The sequence below is a fragment of the Tenrec ecaudatus genome, chromosome 1 (genome assembly GCF_050624435.1).
Source record: "Tenrec ecaudatus isolate mTenEca1 chromosome 1, mTenEca1.hap1, whole genome shotgun sequence".
NCBI classification, from domain to species: Eukaryota; Metazoa; Chordata; class Mammalia; order Afrosoricida; family Tenrecidae; genus Tenrec; species Tenrec ecaudatus.
In genome coordinates this window covers 187,830,827-187,850,270 of record NC_134530.1, presented here as the reverse complement: position 1 = coordinate 187,850,270, position 19,444 = coordinate 187,830,827, and the positions used below count along the sequence as shown (strand labels likewise).

General features: G+C 46.5%; 1 protein-coding gene across 1 annotated transcript in view; it reads right to left on the bottom strand.

The window, feature by feature from the left end:
• TNN (tenascin N) overlaps positions 1-19,444 on the bottom strand; it is a 96,904-nt gene that overhangs the window by 58,022 nt on the left and 19,438 nt on the right. The window contains exons 6-8 of the mRNA XM_075527785.1: positions 18,870-18,959; positions 3,946-4,209; positions 326-589 (exon numbers count right to left, since the gene is read on the bottom strand). Coding sequence (XP_075383900.1) covers positions 326-589; positions 3,946-4,209; positions 18,870-18,959 — 618 coding nt within the window. The remainder of the gene's footprint in view (positions 1-325; positions 590-3,945; positions 4,210-18,869; positions 18,960-19,444) is intronic.

The following is a 19,444-nucleotide window of genomic DNA, read 5'->3' as shown; positions in this document are numbered from 1 at the left end:
ATAACCTTACCTCTTCTACAAATAGTCAAAAATGATCACAAGCAAGAGAATGGTCAGATCTTTTCACCACCTTGGCCAGATCCAATGAGAAGATGATGACCCCTCCTTCCCTGCTTGTTGAGCAGCTTCAGTGAGAAGCAGTCTCCTGTGAACCCACTTGAGCTGCTTGTCTTTCTTTGATCTTTAAGGTTTCTAACTACGGTGTTTCTCAGCTCAGGCCCCGTATTGTGGTGCCGAGCCTACCCAGACCCACAGGCTCAAAGTCCACTTCCAATTTACCCTCCCTCCGTGACTCAGACAGTGACCCTTCCTCATCTCCCGTTACCTGTTGGGGCCTCGGTGTCGGCCTTCTTGCTCTCCCGGCTCCCCTTCTGGGCCCACACGTACACCGTGTACTCCACGCCTGGCCTCAGGCCCGTCAGCACTGTGCTGCTCTGATCCTTCCCCACGGGCACCTCCTTGGTCTCTCCATCGGCAGACGTGTAGCGCACCATGTACCTGTCAATGGCGGCCTGCACGGGGTCCCAGGAGACCGAGGCCGTGTTCTCTGTCACCCTGTCTGTCACCAAGTTTGCCGGGCTGTCGATTTCTTTAGAAGAGATGAAAGAAGCACAGATTATTACCAGTGTCGAATTCCTGAAAGGAGTCTCGGGGCGTGTAAAGGACTGACACATTTGAAACTACAAGCCAAAAGGTTGGAGATCTGAATCTTCCCAGAAGGACCTTGGGTGGCACGTCTGGCAATGCACTTCTGAAGAACCAGCTATGGAAAGCCCTGTGGGGCACAGTTCTACTCTGACACACCTGGGGTCACTGCGAGCCCAAATCAAGAGCACCTGAAAGGACAACACACACACAGCCCGATTTCAGAGCTGCTGCTAAATGCCAGTGATTAAAACAACCCAAGTTTAACGAAGGAACCAAAATTGACTGCCATCGATCTGACTCTGAGTCATAGTGACCCTATAAGACACAGGAGAAGTGCACCTTTGGGCTTCTGAGACCGAAATCTTTACAGGAGCATAGAGTCTCATCTTTCTCCTGTGGAGCGGCTGGTGGGATTGAACCACTGACCTTGCTGTTTCCAGTTCAATGCATAACCCACTATGCCACCAGGACTCCTTTTAATTAAGGAGTTGTCTAAATTTCCACAAATACACTAATTGCATTTAATGAGAGAAAGGCTTTTGAGGGGGTTTTCACCTCTATACAATTTTCCCACCAGCTGCCTTTACATGAGAGGATTGAGTCTTCATACGTAAATTCCTTCTTTGCCTTGGATTTGTGTATTATACTCTTTCAGTTCCTGACTCCTTGAGCCTCAAAGCAATTAAATGTCAATGAATTTCAGCATCTGCTTTAATAAGTTCTTTGGTAAGAAAAATACCTTGAAGAAGAATCTGCCCATTCTCTTCCTTTAAAACAGTATGATGCCTGTAGCCAGGGAACCAAGATGCGTTCAAATGGAAGGATGGCATTGTGGGGGAAATGAGGAGCTGATATCAAGGGCTCAAGCAGAAAGCAAATGTTTTGAGAATGATGATGGCAACAAATGTACAATGTGCTTGACACAATGGATGGATGTATGGATTGTGATAAGAGTTGTACGAGCCCCAAATAAAATTATTTTTAAAAATTAAACACACAAAGCCCATGGAAAATATGAATAAGAAAATAAATGGCTATATCAGTCTAATATTTTGATATTCCAAAAAATGATGGTTTGGGGGGTCTGGGTGGATCAAAATAATTACCCTGATCAAACCTGCCTGGCTTTCTGTGTCCTTGTACTGGGTAGCATCTGAGCTCCACAATTTCTTAACTGGAGGACAAGCAATACAATTGAAGTTTCAGTTTTCTCAACTCTATAAAAAAGAAAATTTTCCTACCTCCTAGATTATGACAAATAATAAATGAGATTGTATGGTAATGCTTCACTAGGAATGGTTTGCAATGATTAACAATTTGAGATATGAAATGCCATTTTCACCTTGAAATCTAAACCCAGAGAAGTGAAAAATCCAAGTATTGGGGTATAAAATTGTTGTTTATTGTTATTGTTGATAGGATGCCTATTGTGACAGTTACATAATATCCTTTCAACTTGAGCAAAAGGGTGGAGTCTAGCCTGGCAATCAGGTCACAGCTTGATAACCTCATTTGGAAGTGCAACAGAGATAAATAGCTCAATGGGAGACTGGACCCAGTCTCTCTGCCTTCCCGTTACTGCTGTTGAGGCACTCAGAGAGCTGGAGGAGACATGTAGAGACCGACGCCAGCCCTGAGATGCTTCCACTGCCATGGGATCCACAAGACCTCCCACCCACTGGCCTGAGATCTTCCTGCATTCAGCATCATTGCATGTGCTGTGCGTCTAAAGAGGAATTTATGGACTAATATAAAATATATGGGCTAATATCGGACTTATGGACTTGAGCTGGACTGGGATGTTTTCTCAATATACAACTGCTCTTTTATATAAAGCCCTTTCTTATACACACGTGTGTGCATGAATTATTTTTTCTGGTCAACCTGGGCTAACACCCCTATTAACCTGTTTCAAAAACCTCCTCCACAAAAGGTTGACCCTCTGTGATAGCAATTGCATTTCAAACCTACCCCTTGTCACTTTTCAAAAATGACTATATGGTTGCCCCGTATAGGGAAAGCCACTGCGTAGCCAGGGGCAGTAACTTGCTTACAGGCCCTGTGGTCAGAAAGCACCTCCGACAGCTGACAAACAAGAACAAAGCAATTGCCCTCCTGGGAGTGTGTCAGTGTTGGGGATGATACTCTGGCCCTGAAAACATGCAGTTAAGTGTTGGCCTGAGATTTTATACCTGAGCATGTGGTCCTGGTTGATAAAGTCATACCAGAGTAGAATGGGTCCTAGACCTAATGACTTTGGAGTTCTAAAAAGAGTTAACTAGACACAGAGGTGCATAGAAGGAAGAAAATGTCACACGAGAACTTGTCTATAGGGAAAGAATTGGCAAGGATGGTTGGTAGCCACCAGGAATTAGGAGAGAAGTCCCTCGACCGAAGCAACATGGCCAAGACCCTGATTTGGACTTTTAGCTTCCAAAGAGAAATAATGCATTTCCGTTCTTCAAGGGCACCTTTGGGGCCTTTCTGTTATGGCAGCACTAGGTCACTCAGCCAGCTGCCTTGACCCCTCCAGTCCACCTTTCACTACTCCACCACTTCAGCGACCACTGGACATTCCCTGATGTGCCCTACTCTCACCTCCGCATATGCCACTGATGTGGACTCCCACCCACCTAGCCTCTGAGGCTCTGTCCAGGTGTCCTCTCCCAGAATGTCCTGCTGCTTCCCTTTTCCCATCCCAGGTTGAGTCATGACAGACTCCATGGCAGTGAGTGGATTTGCCAATGGCAAAGTAGGGTTTAAGCAGAAAGAATGGCCAAGCTATCCCTCAGTGCAGCCTCAGCCGGCCTACATACAGGCCCGAGCGGAGCTGCAAATGAGGCGAAGTTCAAGGACCCTGCGGCTTCAGAAAGCTCCAAAGCAGACTCGGTACATTTGGTTAATGTTGACTCAGGATGCAGGCCATTTCCACGGTCGGAAAGAGCTGCGGATGACATGTGATGCGCCTGTACGGCCACTGCATGCTGAGATAAGCATTCAAATTCACTGTCAGCCAAATGTTTGGAGTTTCACATCCAAAAGTGAAAATTAGAAAGTATTCCTCTACTCTGAGGGAGTTGCATCTAGAATTCCAACCCAAATAAGTATGACCATCCCTACTGAATTAAAAGTCTGGGCTCTTCTGTCTGGGGTTCACAAGAAGATGCTTAAGTATGGAACTAGCCATTGCTTTTGCATCCCTCTCTCCTACCCTCTAGAAGGAAATAAAAAATGGGTAATCTCAGGATCCTCCTCGCCACGAAGAAAGCGATTTCGCTCTGGTTATTAATTCATTACCTGTGAGGGCCTCGGTGTCTCCTTTCTTGCTCTCCTGGTTGCCCCGCTCAGCCCAGACGTGCACTTTGTATGCCTCCCCCGGATTCAGGCCTGTCAGCACCGTGCTGCTCTGGTCCTTGGGCACCGCTGTCTCCTTGGCCATCCCATCAGCAGAGGTGTAGCGCACCACGTACTTGTCTATGACGGCCTGCACTGGGTCCCAGGAGACGACCGCCGTATCTTCCGTCACTCGATCCGTGACTACATTGGTTGGGCCATCAATCTCTTCATAAAAGTAGGTGAGGACGAAAAATTAGACTACACATGTGTGTTAGTCTGGGTAATTTAGAAAAACAAATCCACAGAAACTCATGTCTAAGAGAGAGTTTTATATAAAGGTAAGTGTACATCAAGAAAACATCCCAACCCAGTGCTGCCCAAGCCCACAAGTCCAACATTAATCCATTAACCCATATGTCTTACACCAATCCACAAAGTCCTCCTCCATCACATAAAACAAACATGATGATGCCAACTCTAGAAGGAAAGCCAAATCAGTGAATGTGTAAGCATCTCAGTGCTGGCACGGGTCTCCACACGGGTGCTCCAGCACCCAGGCTGCGTCGGGGTAGATCCATGTGGCTTCTCCTCAGGGATGTCTTGCAGGAAATGAGCCTTGCCAGCTACAGCAGGGAACTGGCTAAGGCAGCTGCACCCTGGTCTTACCATTAGAAAGCAAGAGACCCAAGAACTCTAAAGGAGAGGCTCACTGAGCCATTATCCCTCTGCCCTTCAATTAACTCCACATGTGTTTATGGGCCAGGTTGACACAATAAACTACCTCAACATGTATGTCTGCAGTAGCTTTATTCATAGTTGCCAAAAACTGCAAGCAACCAAGGTGGCCTTCAGTAAGTGAGCGGATGAACACTGTGTGTGGGACATCCATACAATGGACTATTCTTATTCCGCAATAGGAATAGACAGGCTTTCACGTTTGCATGGAGGAAGCTCGTGCACATGGCTGAGAAAGAAAGCAGCCCCAGGTGGACTGTGGGCCAGGCAATGAGCTGCTGACACAAGGCAGTGATTCAAATGCGCATGCCACCCCATGGAGAAAGAGGAGGCTGTCCACTTCTGCCAAGACTTCTAGTCTTACAGACCCGATGGAGGGTCTCATGGGTCGGAACTGACTCCCTGACAATGCGAACGTGAAAACAGCTTATCCTATAGGTTTCCAAGCATCGATATTCTGGGAAAGCAAACTACAGAGAAAAGCAAAGAAGCAGAGGTTCTGGACAAGTGCCGCAGGGATGCGTGTGGGGAGCACAGGGCCTTCGAAGGACAGAGAAACTACTCTGTAGGATATTTGCATAGTGGACACGTGGCACTGTGCATCTGTCAAACCCATAGACCTGCACAACACAATAAGCAAACCTTCACGTGAACTGTGCACTTCAGTCACTGGCAATGAATCACTAGGGCCTCCTTGGTTTTAACGCCTGGATCACACAAATCTGAGCTGCATCGGAAGCATAATCAGATCCACAGCATGCAGGGGGCAAGGAGATACAAGGGAACTCTATTTTCTGCTGGATTTTTCTATAAACCTAATTTTAAAAAACATTTTATTGGAAGCTCTTACAGACATTATAATCCATAATTCCATTAGCTCAGTCATGGTTATACAATTGTTGCCATCATCATTTACAATCCATTATATTTTTCTTGAACTCCTTGATATCAGCTCCCCTTTAGCCCCTTCCTCCCCCACTTTACCATGCCCCTGAACCCTTAATGAATTATTTTTTCTGCCATACGTTACACCATCCAAATGAATCCACTCACCTAGAATTCTGATATCCACTCCCCTCGAGTGGGGTTATACAGTCATCATTGCTATCAGTTTTCCCTTTCCTTTTCCCTTACCTCTCTTCCCCTACCCTCAGGGGACCATTACTCCTATATCAGGGGATCATTACTCCTATATCAGGGGACCATTACTCCTACATCAGGGGACCATTACTCCTACATCAGGGGACCATTACTCCTATATCAGGGGATCATTACTCCTATATCAGGGGATCATTACTCCTATATCAGGGGATCATTACTCCTATATCAGGGGACCATTACTCCTATATCAGGGGACCATTACTCCTACATCAGGGGACCATTACTCCTATATCAGGGGATCATTACTCCTATATCAGGGGATCATTACTCCTATATCAGGGGACCATTACTCCTATATCAGGGGACCATTACTCCTATATCAGGGGACCATTACTCCTACATCAGGGGACCATTACTCCTACATCAGGGGACCATTACTCCTACATCAGGGGACCATTACTCCTACATCAGGGGACCATTACTCCTACATCAGGGGACCATTACTCCTACATCAGGGGACCATTACTCCTATATCAGGGGACCATTACTCCTATATCAGGGGATCATTACTCCTATATCAGGGGACCATTACTCCTATATCAGGGGACCATTACTCCTACATCAGGGGACCATTACTCCTACATCAGGGGACCATTACTCCTACATCAGGGGACCATTACTCCTACATCAGGGGACCATTACTCCTACATCAGGGGACCATTACTCCTACATCAGGGGACCATTACTCCTACATCAGGGGACCATTACTCCTATATCAGGGGACCATTACTCCTATATCAGGGGATCATTACTCCTATTGCTGTTACTGATGGGTTTATCTATCTTGGATTTCATGCACTGAAACATCTTACTAGTACTGATGTGCATAAACAGGTCTAGCAAGATTAGAGGGATAAAAGTAAGACGGTAGTAGTGGGAGCAGGAGATTTTAAAGAACTAGAGGGTAGTTGTGTTTTTCATCATCACTCTACATTCCCTCGATGGATCGACCCTTCGGTGTGGCCCTTCAATTATCATACAGGTGGGCTTTGGGGCGCCACTTTGCTTATGCTGCTTTATGTCAATTTGGTTACTTGTTTTTGAACTTCTGATACCTATATCCATTGACACTTTGCTGGCATGTTTCTTCCATGTAGGCTTTGTTGCTTCCCTACTAGATGGCCGCCTTTTTTTACTTCAAGCCCTTAAGACCCCAGATGCTACATCATTTAATAGCTGGGCACCATCAACTTTCTTCACCACATTTGCTTAAGCACTCATTTTGTCTTAAGCGATCATGCTGGGAAGGTGAGCATCAAAGAGTGCCAGGTTATTAGACCAAACCATGCATATACTGAGGTAGGATTTACATGGAGGCCCAAAGTCCATCTGCTTCCTAGTTGTTTTAACATATATATGTTAAGTATATATATACACATACATAAATGTGTGTGCATATATATACATAGATAAATACACCTATCTTTACATATTTATATATATATATCTATATTTATATTTACCATGTATACTTGAGTATAAGCCAACCCGAATATCAGCTGAGACATCAAATTTTACCACAAAAACTGCATTAAAAGTGTGCTGAAAAACTCGGCTTATACACGAGTATACACCGCCGGTGTGTATGTATAATTTTTGCTTCTTTGTTGTTTCCTCTGTTTATTTTTTGTTTTCTCCTGCCCCACTATCATGTTCACCCTTTATTTGCCTCTCAGTAATTCCTCTCGGGTGTACCTCAGTTGATCAAACATCACCAGGGATCCTACACCCTCCTCGCCATCGATTTTAGATCCCTTAGTATTTTCCTGTCCCTGATGTATTGGCTCACTGCTCTGCTCCCCACATCTCCTCCTCTCCAATGCTCCCCTGGAACTGTCAGTCCCACTGCTGTCTCCTTGAGATTGCTTGTCCTATTTAAAATAAAATTTTAGTTGCTTTTAAATAGTGAAAGCATCTAGCTGGTGCAGCCATCACAGCTGTGTAAACATTTAGTTCATCTGGGTGACCTAGCCCTACAAGGTTTTGCTGTCACCTATGACAGGTAGAAAACTGGCCTCTGCTGGAACCCTAGACCGAGTAAGGGCTTCTGTCCTCAGACCACTAGTCTGTTAGCAAAACACCTTCAAGTGTGTCTATTCTAGGTAGACATTGAGAGTAGATCTAACTCCTCTTCAAGGAGAACCCCCCCAGCAGGTATTCAAGGAAAGTTATTATTTCCCTTCTCCTCTAGCCCAAACAGCTTCATCTTTCCCATTCATTCCCATCTAATGAATTATAATTTCTAGACCCGGCTCTCAAATATATAGTCTCCTGTATTTCCATTTTCAAATAAAAATTTCCAAAAATCAGTTCATTCATTCAAAACCATTCATTCATTGCTAAGAGAGACATGATGTCATCAAAGAGCATACTGGTGTTGTCATTGTTAGGTGCCATCGAGCCTGTTCCAACTCATAGTGACCCATGTACAACAGAAGGAAACAGCACTTGGGCTGGCTCCATCCTCAAAACTGTTATGTTTGGGCCCGTTGTTGCAGCCACTGGGCCAACCCATCTTACTGAGGGCCTTCCTCTTGTTGCTGCCCATCTCCAGGGACTGGTCTTTCCTGAAAACATGTCCAAAGTACATGAGACACCGGAGCCTGCTGGCTATAGCTCTTCCAAGACAGATTTGTTGGTTGTTTAATAGTCCGTGATATTTTCAATATCCTTCACGAGCCCATAATTCTAATATAATGATTCTTCTTCAGTCTTCCTCATTCATTGTCCAACACTCGCATGCATATGAGGCAACTGAAAATATCATGGCTTGGGTCAGGCACACCTGAATCCTCAAAGTGACAATCTTGCTTTTCAGCCCTTTAAACAGGTCTTATGCAGCACATTTACCCCATGCAATGGGTAAATGTGATCTCTGAACTGCTGGCTCCATGAGCATTGATTGTAGATCCAAGCAAGACAGAACTTCAATCTTTCCTACAATTATCATGATTTTATCTACTGGCCCAGTTGTGAGCATTTTTATTTTCTTGACATTGGTTTGGGGTCCACGGTGAAGTCTGCAATCCTTGATCTTCATCAGCAAGTGCTTCAAGTCCTCCTCACTTTCAGCAAGCAAGATTGTGTCATCTGCATATCTCAGGTGGTTAATAAACCTTCCTTTAATCCTGATGCTACATTCTTCTTCATATAATCTGGCTTCTTTGGTTATTTGCTCAGCATACAGATTGAGTAAATATGGTAAGAGGATAAAACCCTGATGCACATCTTTATTAATTTTAAAACACACAGTATCCTCTTGTTCTGTTCACACAATTGCCTCTAGAGCCATGTGCAGGTTCTGCCTGAGCCCATAACGTGGTCTGGCATTCCCATTCTTGCCAAGGCGATCCATCCAGAAATCCACACAGTGGAATGCCTTAGCACAGTCAATACAACACAAACATCTTTCTGGTGTTCTCTGCTTTCAGCCAAGATCCAGCTGACAGCAACAATGATAGCCCTTGTTCCATGTCCTCTTCTGAATCCAGCCTGAATTCTGGCAGCTCCTTATCAATGTACTGCTGGAACCATTGATCTGCAGCAAAATGTTACTTGTATGCTATATGAATGATATTGTTGTATAATTTGTATATTATGTTGGGTCACTTTTCTATGGAGTGGGTACAAGTATGGATCGCTCCCAGTCAGTTGGCCATGTAGCTAGTTTCAAAATTTCCTAGTACTATTAGTGTTTCCAATACTTGTTCAACTTGTTGAAAAATTGATGTTCTGCCAATACCTAGAGCTTCATTTTGGCTCATGTTTTCAATCCAGCTTGAACTTCTTCCTTCAATACAATTGATTCGGCTCATATGCTACCTCCTGAAATGGCTGGATGTTCACTAATTCTTTTTGGCCAGTGAATCTGTGATGTATTCTTTCAAACTTCTTTGATGCTTACCGCATTGTCTAATATTTTGCCCACATAATCTTTCAATATTGCAACTCAAGGCTTTAATTTTTCTACAATTGTTCAGTTTAAGATGGGCTAAGAATGCACTCTTGTTTTGTATTCTAATTCCAAGTCTTTGCACATTTCGTTATATTTTACTTTGTTCTCTAAAGGTGTTCTTTGAAATTTTCTGTTCAGCTCTTTTACTTCGTCATTTCTTCCATTTGCTTTAGCTACTCTACAATTAATAGCTAGTTCCAGCGTCTCTTCTGACATCCATTTTGAACTTTTCTTTCTTTCCTGTCTTTAATGACCTTTTGCTTTCTTCCTGTGTCGTTGATGTCATCCACAACTTCTTAATGTTCAGTGCATCAAGCCTGTTCTTAGGATATTCTCAGAATTCAGGTGAGATATAATCATGGTCATATTTTCACTTCTGTGGGCTTGCTTTAGTTTTCTTCATCTTTAAGAACTTGTTTTAATTTTCTTCATCTTTAAGAACTTGTTTTAATTTTCTTCATCTTTAAGAACTTGTTTTAATTTTCTTCATCTTTAAGGTATGGGCAATGGCTGATCAATTCCATAGTCGGCCTCTTGTTTGAATTTAGCTACTAATATTGAGCTTCAAAAGCCCACATGGGAGAAGCAGACCAGCCAGTGCGATCACGAGGTGCCAAAGGACCAGGTATAAGGCATCATGCAAAAAAAAATATATATATATATATATATATGTATATATGTGTGTATGTATAAATATAAATATAAATATATACCATATTGAATGAAGGGGGAAGAGCATAGTGGAGACCCAAGGCTCAAGTGTCGGCCACTGGAGATCCCCTCATAGAGGGGTTTAGGAGAGGAGATGGGTCAGACAGGGTGCGAGGTAGTACCGATGAAGAACACAGCTTTCCCCCAGATCCTGGATGCTTCCTCCCCCGAACTACCATGATCCGAATTCTACCTTGCAGGACTGGATAGGGCAGAGGTTGTACACTGGTGCATATGGGGGCTGGAGGCACAGGGAATCCAGGGTGGATGATACCTTCAGGACCAAGGGTGTGAGGGGCGATGCTGGGAGAGTGGAGGGTGAGTGGGTTGGAAATGGGGAACTGATTACAAGGATCCACATGTGACCTCCTCCCTGGGAGAGGGACGGCAGAGAAGTGGGGGAAGGGAGACTCCGGATAGGGCAAGATATGACAAAATAACAATGTATAAATTACCAAGGGCACATGAGGGAGGGAGGAGTGGGGAGGGAGGGAGGGGAAAAAAAAGAGGACCTGATGCAAAGGGCTTAAGTGGAGAGCAAATGCTTTGAGAATGATTGGGGCAGAGAATATGAGGATGTGCTTTATACAATTGATGTATGTATATGTATGGATTGTGATAAGAGTTGTATGAGCCCCTAATAAAATGTAAAAAAAGAAAAGAAAAAAAAAGAAAATGATTAGGGCAAAGAATGTACAGATGTGCTTTATACAATTGATGTATGTATATGTATGGATTGTGATAAGAGTTGTATGAGCCCCTAATAAAATGTTTAAAAAAATATTGAGCTTCCCCATCATGTCTTCCACAGATGTAGTCAATTTGATTTCTTTTTATTCGATCTGGAGAAGTCCACATGTATAGTCTCTGTTTGTGTTGTTAAGAAAGGTTATATGCAATTAAGTTATTTATCTGGCTAAACTCGATCATGCGATCCCCAGCTTCATCTCTATCACTGAGACCATATTTTCCTTCTTCTTTGTTGCCAACTTGTGCCCAATTGCCCATAATTTCCTATAGCCCAGAACTATCAATGTTTGAGCATTTCATGTTTTTTTTAAATCAATGTCAGCCTGAAGATGTTGGTAGAAGTCTTCAATTGCTTCGTTGCTAGCTTTACTGATGGATGCATAAATTTGAATAATAGTTATATTGGGTGACTTTCCTAGTATGTGGATAGATAATATCCTATCACAGATAGCATTGTACTTCAAGACACAACTTAAAATGTCCTTCTGGACGATGAATACAGTACCATTTATTTTGAATCTGTCTCTCCCAGCAGAGTAAGCCATATTACAGCCTGATTCAAAATGGATAATACCAGTCCATTTCAGCTCACTAACACCTCGGGTATCAATCTTTATGTGCTCCATTTCAATTCTGATGACTTTCAATTTTCCTAGATTCATCCTTCATTCACTCCAAGTTCTAATTATTAATACATTTTTACAGCTGCTTCTTGTCATTTTAAGTCATTCCCCATCAGCAAATGAAAGTCCTAATGCATCCGCATCATGAGGGTCAACTCTACTTTTACATGGCAGCTCTTTCTCAGTCATATTTTGAGTGACCGAGGGGGCTCAGCCTCGGGTACTATCTCTGACAATGTTCTGCTGCAAGACTACAACTACGAGTATTCTAGAGCATAGCAGTAGATGACAACGTCCTACTAGCACTGAAAACTCCTTGCCTGCACACAGATCTAAATCTAAAGGGGCAACCCAGCATAATGTGGTGGCCATGTCCGTGACACACTGCACCTCTTCTCTGTAGCCCAGAGCTACAAAACAAAGCCTGTTGAGCTTACATTCTTCTGGGAGGAGGCAGGCAATAAACAAGTAAGCAGGCATATAACATATTTGATGGCGATAGTATTATGAAGTCAGATACGGCAATTAGCGACTGATGAACAAATGATACTGATCATTTTAGGCATCTACTTATATAAAGCTTATTTCTATGATTTTGTGGTGTATAAATATGATATTGATCATTTTAGACAGCATATGGGACTGATAAGTCCCACTTATAATTTTACACAGGCAAGTGCAGAAAGGTGGGCCGCACTGAGAAGATAGCATCTCTGAAAGGACCTCAACAAACAAGAGCAGGGGTTGTGTGTAAGCAGAAGGACCACTGGTTCCAAGGCCCTGCCGCAGGCCCGGAGCAGTGAGAGCCAGTGTGCCTGGTATGAGGGAGCACAGGAGTCAAGTGGCCGGAGGCAAGGCCAGTGCAGGGAGCAGGGGTGAGTAGATTCTGAAAGACCTTAAACACCTCTGACGTGGCATGGACTGTGACACGAATGAGACAGGAAGCCTCTGGAGGCTTTGTGCAGAAAAATGACTGATCTGCCTGGTGTTTGAAAAGACTCTCTCCGGCTGCTGTGAAAAGCACAGCCCACAGTGGGTGGAGAATGGAGGCCTCCCAGGGAGCTCAGACAAGTCTCTGTGAGCAAGGACAGTGGGGAGCGACACGTGAGGGAGGTCGAGAGAAGGGGTGGATTTTAGGGGTTTCAAAGGTGAAGAGAATTGCTCTGAAACATGCTGATGGAGCCGATGTGAGAGACAGAGAATTGTTCGTGTGCACCCTGTGCAATCTGGTGGCGGGAATGGCCATTTGCAGATGGAGATCTGAGGGACGGGAGGTTGGCAGGAGGGGGTGAGAAGCAGTGTGGGACGAGGAGTAGTTCACTGTGGGGCATTTTCAGCGTAGAACCAAAAGTTGAGTCCATTCATATGTCAAATTATACACATTTCCACTTCATTATACCATAAAATCCTAAGAACAGCAGCATCACTAAGCTGTTTTTTTTAAGAACAAAAATTATAAATAAAATACAGTCTGTAAGGTAATGGCAATCTGAAATCCAGCAACAGCAGATATTGGAGAGAGGGTGGGGGTGGGGGGGAGACTGGTGTTGGATCATAGTCCTCCGAGGACCCCTAGTGGTATCGTGGGTTACACATCGGGCTGCTAAACAAAGTCAGCATCTCAAAATTATCCATTGCTTCTCAGGAACAAGATGCTTTCAACTCCTAGAAAGATTTCGTCTCGGAAACCCACAGGGGAAGTTCTGCCTCGTCCTATTGGGTTGCTATGAGTTGGAATCTATTAATGGTGCTAAGTTTGGCTTTGGGTTTGGGAGACGGGGCGTGGTGTGCCTCGCTGGCCGAGTGCTCCCCCAGCACAGACCAATGAGAATTCATACATCAGCAAGGCCGGTCCAGGGCCTCGGAGCCTGCACAGGCTAGCAGGATGCTCTGGAGAGTGCCTGTGGTCCTTTCCTGTACAAAGTCCCAGCACTTAAGGGCAATGCCCACATTCTGCACATCACAGGGAGTAAGGAACACCCCCACCAGCTTATCTGGGGAATTAGCGATGAAGTGGAAATAGGGGTCTTGAGGTTGGAAACATGAGAACAACAGAAGAGCGTAAGAACACCCAACAGTCCTGTCTCTTGAAGTTTGTTCTCATTCTCTCCAAGCCAAGCCACAGTTCCAGCAAGCAGGGGTCCCGGCACTGCCTCCCACCCCTCCCTCTGCCCCCAGGGCGTGTGTGCCCCTGTAGCTGTCAGGACTTACAGCACGGCCCAAGGCTTTGTAAGGTCAACTTAGGGCAAGAGGCTGCCTAGATGTGCCGAGAGACCCACCACATCCACACCAGTGCGTGGAGGAAGCAATATTCAACCCCGAAGCGTCTTTCCCCACGCCAACAGTCCTGGGAAACCGAGGATGAAGAACAACCAGCAAAAGGCAATTGTCCCCCCGGTTATGAAGAGTACAAATGAGGAGCACATCCTGCTGGGCCACAAGCCCAAAGAGGAGACGAGACCTCTCCCCACTCACAGAGCCCTGAGAGACAGGGTCAGCATAGAACTCGAGACTCTGCACCCCCTTCTTCTCACCGCCTTTCCTCTCAATTCCCTAACAACAAACATCCCTAGCCCCGAGCTCCTCTTCCATCGGCAATTCTCAGGATGAGAATCAGATGCTGAGCTGCAGGCATGGGAGGAAGGACTCCCCACGTGGCTTAGGGCCCAAATCTCCCTCGCTGCCAAGCAGGGCTGTGGACATCATCAACAGTTTTTCCACAGCCTGTCAGTAGCCGCAGTAGCTGGCCAGTTCACAAACGAGCCACAGCTGCAGCCTCCGTGACAAGGCACGCTCAGGCAGGCTCACCCCACCTGGCCCTAACGTCCTCTTCCAGGTACGACTTGCCTGCTGCTGGCCGTGAGTAGACCTGGGAGGATCTTCCTAGGCAGCGGTGGCAGAAAGTAAGAGAGAGTTAAAATAAGACTTGTAAAGGTCGGTAGCTGGGCCTCACCTGAGTTTGCATGGATTAATTAGAATAAAAATGAGTCCCATTTCAAAGAAGAGATAGATGTTTTTTTTTTCTAATTTGGATATGCTTATATACACCCTCTCCAAGAACAAAACAACTCGAAACAAAAAGCACTGCCATCAAGTCAATTCCAACTTACAGCAACCCTATAGAGTCTCCAAGTCTCTACCTCGTTCCGGGCGCACACAGCCTCCTCTTTGTGTTTGAACAGCCGGGCAGTGCAGTTAGCAGTCCACTGCCTAAGCCCAGAACCACCAAGGAGAGATGCTGTCTATTCACATGGGGCTGGGTGGGCAGTGGCTGTCCTCTGGCTGTGCCCATGGGTTTCTCCGTCCACACGTGTACTGTGGGTCGCCAAGGTGGCATGGTGAAAAGTGGCAGGGTCTAAAATCTATGAAGATATGAGCTGGGGGACGGGTGTGAGGAACAAGTGCGTCCATGGAATAGGGGTGTCTCTGGCTTGCTTTCCTGGGTCTCCTCTAGTATCTCCTACCATTTGGACCAAGGGGCCGTATGCAGCAAATGTGCTCAGAGACGCCCACCCCTCTTCCTCCAGCTTTGCTTCTCAGCTCAGGCGAGCCTGAGTTCAATGCCAGCTCAGCTGTTCTCCAACTGGTTCACTCGCCGCCAGTCTCTTAACTTCTCCTCGGGGAAACTGGAGAGAATTATGCTTGCAAGGCTACTGTAAGGATCCGAGGCGGACCTTCAAGAAGACCCACTGTAGTGAGCATACAGCAAGTGCTCTCGTGGTAGCTGCCATTTGTGCCCAGCCCCTGGCTGTGAGGGTCGGGCAGCTCCGTGGAGGCGGGGAGCCGCGATGTTGCAGGGGTTCATATGGGAACAGGAGGTGTTGGTGAAGGCAAGTGCTAGGGGTTGGGCCCTTCCCAACAGAGTAGCAAGCTGGAAAAGTCATACAAACTGAGAAAGATCCTAAGAGAAGCAAAAAGAGTTGGTCGGTAGCATGGCCTGAGGGAGGCACGTTCCGAGAAAACGATCGCCAAGTGGACAGATGCACGTGTAAAGGAAACCAGCCTTTGTTTTCTGCTCCCAGTGGAAAAGCATGAATCAGAGACGTGGTTTGTGGAAATCACAGGCATCCACATTGGCAAGAAGAGCCAATCTGAAGTCATTTAGTCCAACCGTTCATTCTGCAGATGGAAAAACGGAGGGAAAAGGAACCCCCCCCCCCCTGTCCCTTGATGCGCTGCCTCTTTGTCTTTTGAACTGAAGCGTGGCTCTGGGGGGCTGACGGGAAAGCCCAGACGTCTCGCTCTGACAACACTAGCCTGGCCTGCCTGAGCTGCTTGGGAAGCCGTGCCCTTCTGGGGCGGAAGGGGCCTCGGTGCCCAGAGAGGGTACTAACAGGGTGAAGATTTCAGGCAGCCCTTTCTCTCTCAGGGCATTAGTTCCCCTGGTTGACTTGGTCAATGGAAAATACCTGGCCAGTGTCATTACCTCCCCGCACGTGCTGATGCGGTTCTTGAAACCCAGTGGGTTTTCCAACTCGCGGGATGCAAAAATAGTTGCAGAAAACAGGGCCTCTTTATTCGGATAAACTAATCAACAGTCCAGCCAGTCTTGAGCTTCCTGGCCTGAGAAATAATGCTCTCTCGCTCTCTCTTTTGCTTTATGTTGTTAGAACACATTACCCAGATGTACTTGCAGTTCAGTAAAAACTATGCCATCCTGCTTGTGGGATATAACAACAGTAAAAACAACACCGTTTACTTATTTATTCAGTGCTGGCATTCTAGATGGGATAATGGACTCGAAAGATCAACTAGCAAATCAAGGCCATATGTGAGCAAACGCTCGAGCAACTCAGAGGCAAGGCTGGGTCTTAATGTGATCATGGAAGGCTAGGGTGGAGAAGGGAAGGCCTGAACCGAGACTGGGTGGATGGGTGAGACTGTGTGAGCCACTGCTGGGCAGGAACCACGGCTTCTCATCTTGGAACCTTTCTCAAGAGATTGCGTCTCTAGTGGCAAACTCAGTGCCTTGCAAGAAGTTTGCGCTGGATTTAATTTAGTGGGGGACGGGGGGGAGTGGGACGGAGGAATTTCGTCTCCCTTACTTTGGCTATGTCATCAGGAAAGACCAATTGTTAGGAAGGGGTACCATGCGGGGGGAAGTAGCAGGCCGGCCAGAAGGAGGGAAACCGTCCATGCCACGGACTGATTGAAGCAATAGTCCCAACAAAAGATTCAAGCCACGGCAATGACGATGAGGATGACGCAGGACCGGGCACCAGTTCCTTCTGTCCTGCATAAAGGTGGCCGGGAGTTGGAGCTGACTGGTGGCAACCAACACAAGCAGAGGTAACGGTGGGGGGCTTCCTAGGCTGGGGTTGCAGCAGGCGCACGCGACTGAGGTAGAAAGAGGGCCTTCTGTGTTAGGAACCCACAGGTATAGTCCGGCTGCCACAAGGCTTCCAGTGGGCAAGGACTGAGACTGGCCCAGGTTGGGTAGGCCCAGAGAGGTCAGGGAAGCAGAGTCATGTACCGCCCTAGGCCCTGAGGTGTCCCAGATAGTGTCTTCCTTTGGAAGTAAACGATATAGTAAAATAAACAAATAAACAGCAACAGCAGGCAGAGAGGACAGAGGGTGAAAGTGGGATGCAGTGCAGGCTTGTATCTAAGCCCAGAAAAATTAGCAAGGGCATACTGGGTTCAAATCCCAGCTCTCCCATTTCCTGGCTGGGTGATCCTCGGCATAACTTCTCTAAGCCTCCGTGTTCTTATATGCAAACTAGCAATGATGACAGCAGCCACGATGATGGTAGCGCCACAGGGTTGCTTTAGTTAGTACGATGCCACACATGGAGTCGGCTTTCAAAGGCCACAGCCAAAGAGAAGGGCACCAGACGTGAGGAAGGGCATGCTCTTTTCCGACTTACTGGAATGTTCCCACTGACCCCTTTGGAGACAGTCTGCACACCCACTACTGGAGAGTTCTTACAGTAAGTCACATATCTGTCTCCTTCGTGAGTGGCCCTTTGTACATAAAATGTGTCCTTTGTACGTAAGATGAGTCGTGTGTTTGGTGGTTGAAATGGGACAATCAATCCAAACACCATCTTGCCCTCACCCTTGGGAAATAAACCTTCCAAAAAGTGTTTCTGAAATGCCTTCTTAGCCAGTCTCTGGGGATTCGCCTCTCCCTCGTGGCACGGCTTTGCAGGTCCCAGTTCTAGACCTTCACTTCCCAGCGGGGGGGGGGGGGGAGGCAGGGGGCAGCCAGCAGGCCCTGGGTATCCCAGGCGGCCCCGTAGCTCAGTATTGCTCAAATAGTATGTCTTGCACATGGCCTGTGCCAATGGCTTTATTTCAAGTGCGGTCCTCATTAATAAATCAGTCAATGGTGGCCGATTGAGAACAGGGTTCTGTCTGTACACATTTTCTCAATGCTCGGAGGCTGGATATATGGCTACTTTCACAGGAGGACTTTTCAGGTGTTTTGACATTTTGGAGCTGATGTCCCGTCAGGGAATGCACGGACGTGACACAAACAAAATCACAGATCGCCTGTCTTTAAATGACATAAATCTGTGTGTCAGAGTCCAAGAAAATAAAATGCCTTGGACATGATCATGTGATCAAAGTAAACAAGACCGCCTGCGGGGCATAGATTCTCGCGCACGGTGGCCCTGGAGAACAGAGCAGGACTTACTCTGCCTGGAAGCAGACCACGTGCCACGTCATTCTCTTGCGGAGCGGCTGCTGGGTGCCAGCCCACGCCGAGCACATCACCACTGCGCCAGCAGGCCTCCTCAAAATAAAAAGGCTCCTTTCCCTTGACTCCAAGACCCTCAAGAGCCTCGAAGAAAGTTTCAATGGCAAGAAGCAGAGGTTGGCGCCCATCTCCCTGTCACCCCAAAACAGATGTTGGCGTACCGACAGTTGGATTCCCTCCACGGCAGGATTTCTATCCAGAGAAGACACACACTCAAGGAAACGCGAGGAAACGCTGTAGTGCTTACCGGTCCTGCCATTCAGGAGGATGGGTTTGCCCTCCAGGTCTCCTCTCATGGGCACCACAGTGATCTTATATTCCGTGCCGGGGTGCAGACCTGGAAGCCCGCAGCCAGACAGAGCAGACTGTTAGTGAAGGCTGGGTCCCGCCTCCTCTCCCTGCCGGGAGGGCTCTTGTGACAGAGGGTGAGGGCCTCCGTCTCTCCCCCAGGCTGCCCTCTCCCGAAGGTACAGCAGGAGGACCAGTGGAATGGGAGAAGAAGTGAATGGGGTTTCCTAGCACTTAGTTCCCAATTTTATGGACAGCCCCAAATGTTTTCCTGCTCCCTATCACCCTTTCCCCCCAATGTTTCGCTCCTTTTCGCTGGAATAACTAGCCCAGATTGTTGCGGCTTTTTGTTTTTTGTTGCATCCCTTTAGAACAGCGGTTCTCAACCTGTGGGTCTTGACCCCCTTGGGGCGTCAAACAACCCTTTCACAGGGATTGCCTGATTCATCACAGTAGTAAGATTACAGTGATGAAGTAGCAACGAAAATAATTTTTCTGGTTGGGGGTCACCACGACGTGAGGAACTGTATGAAC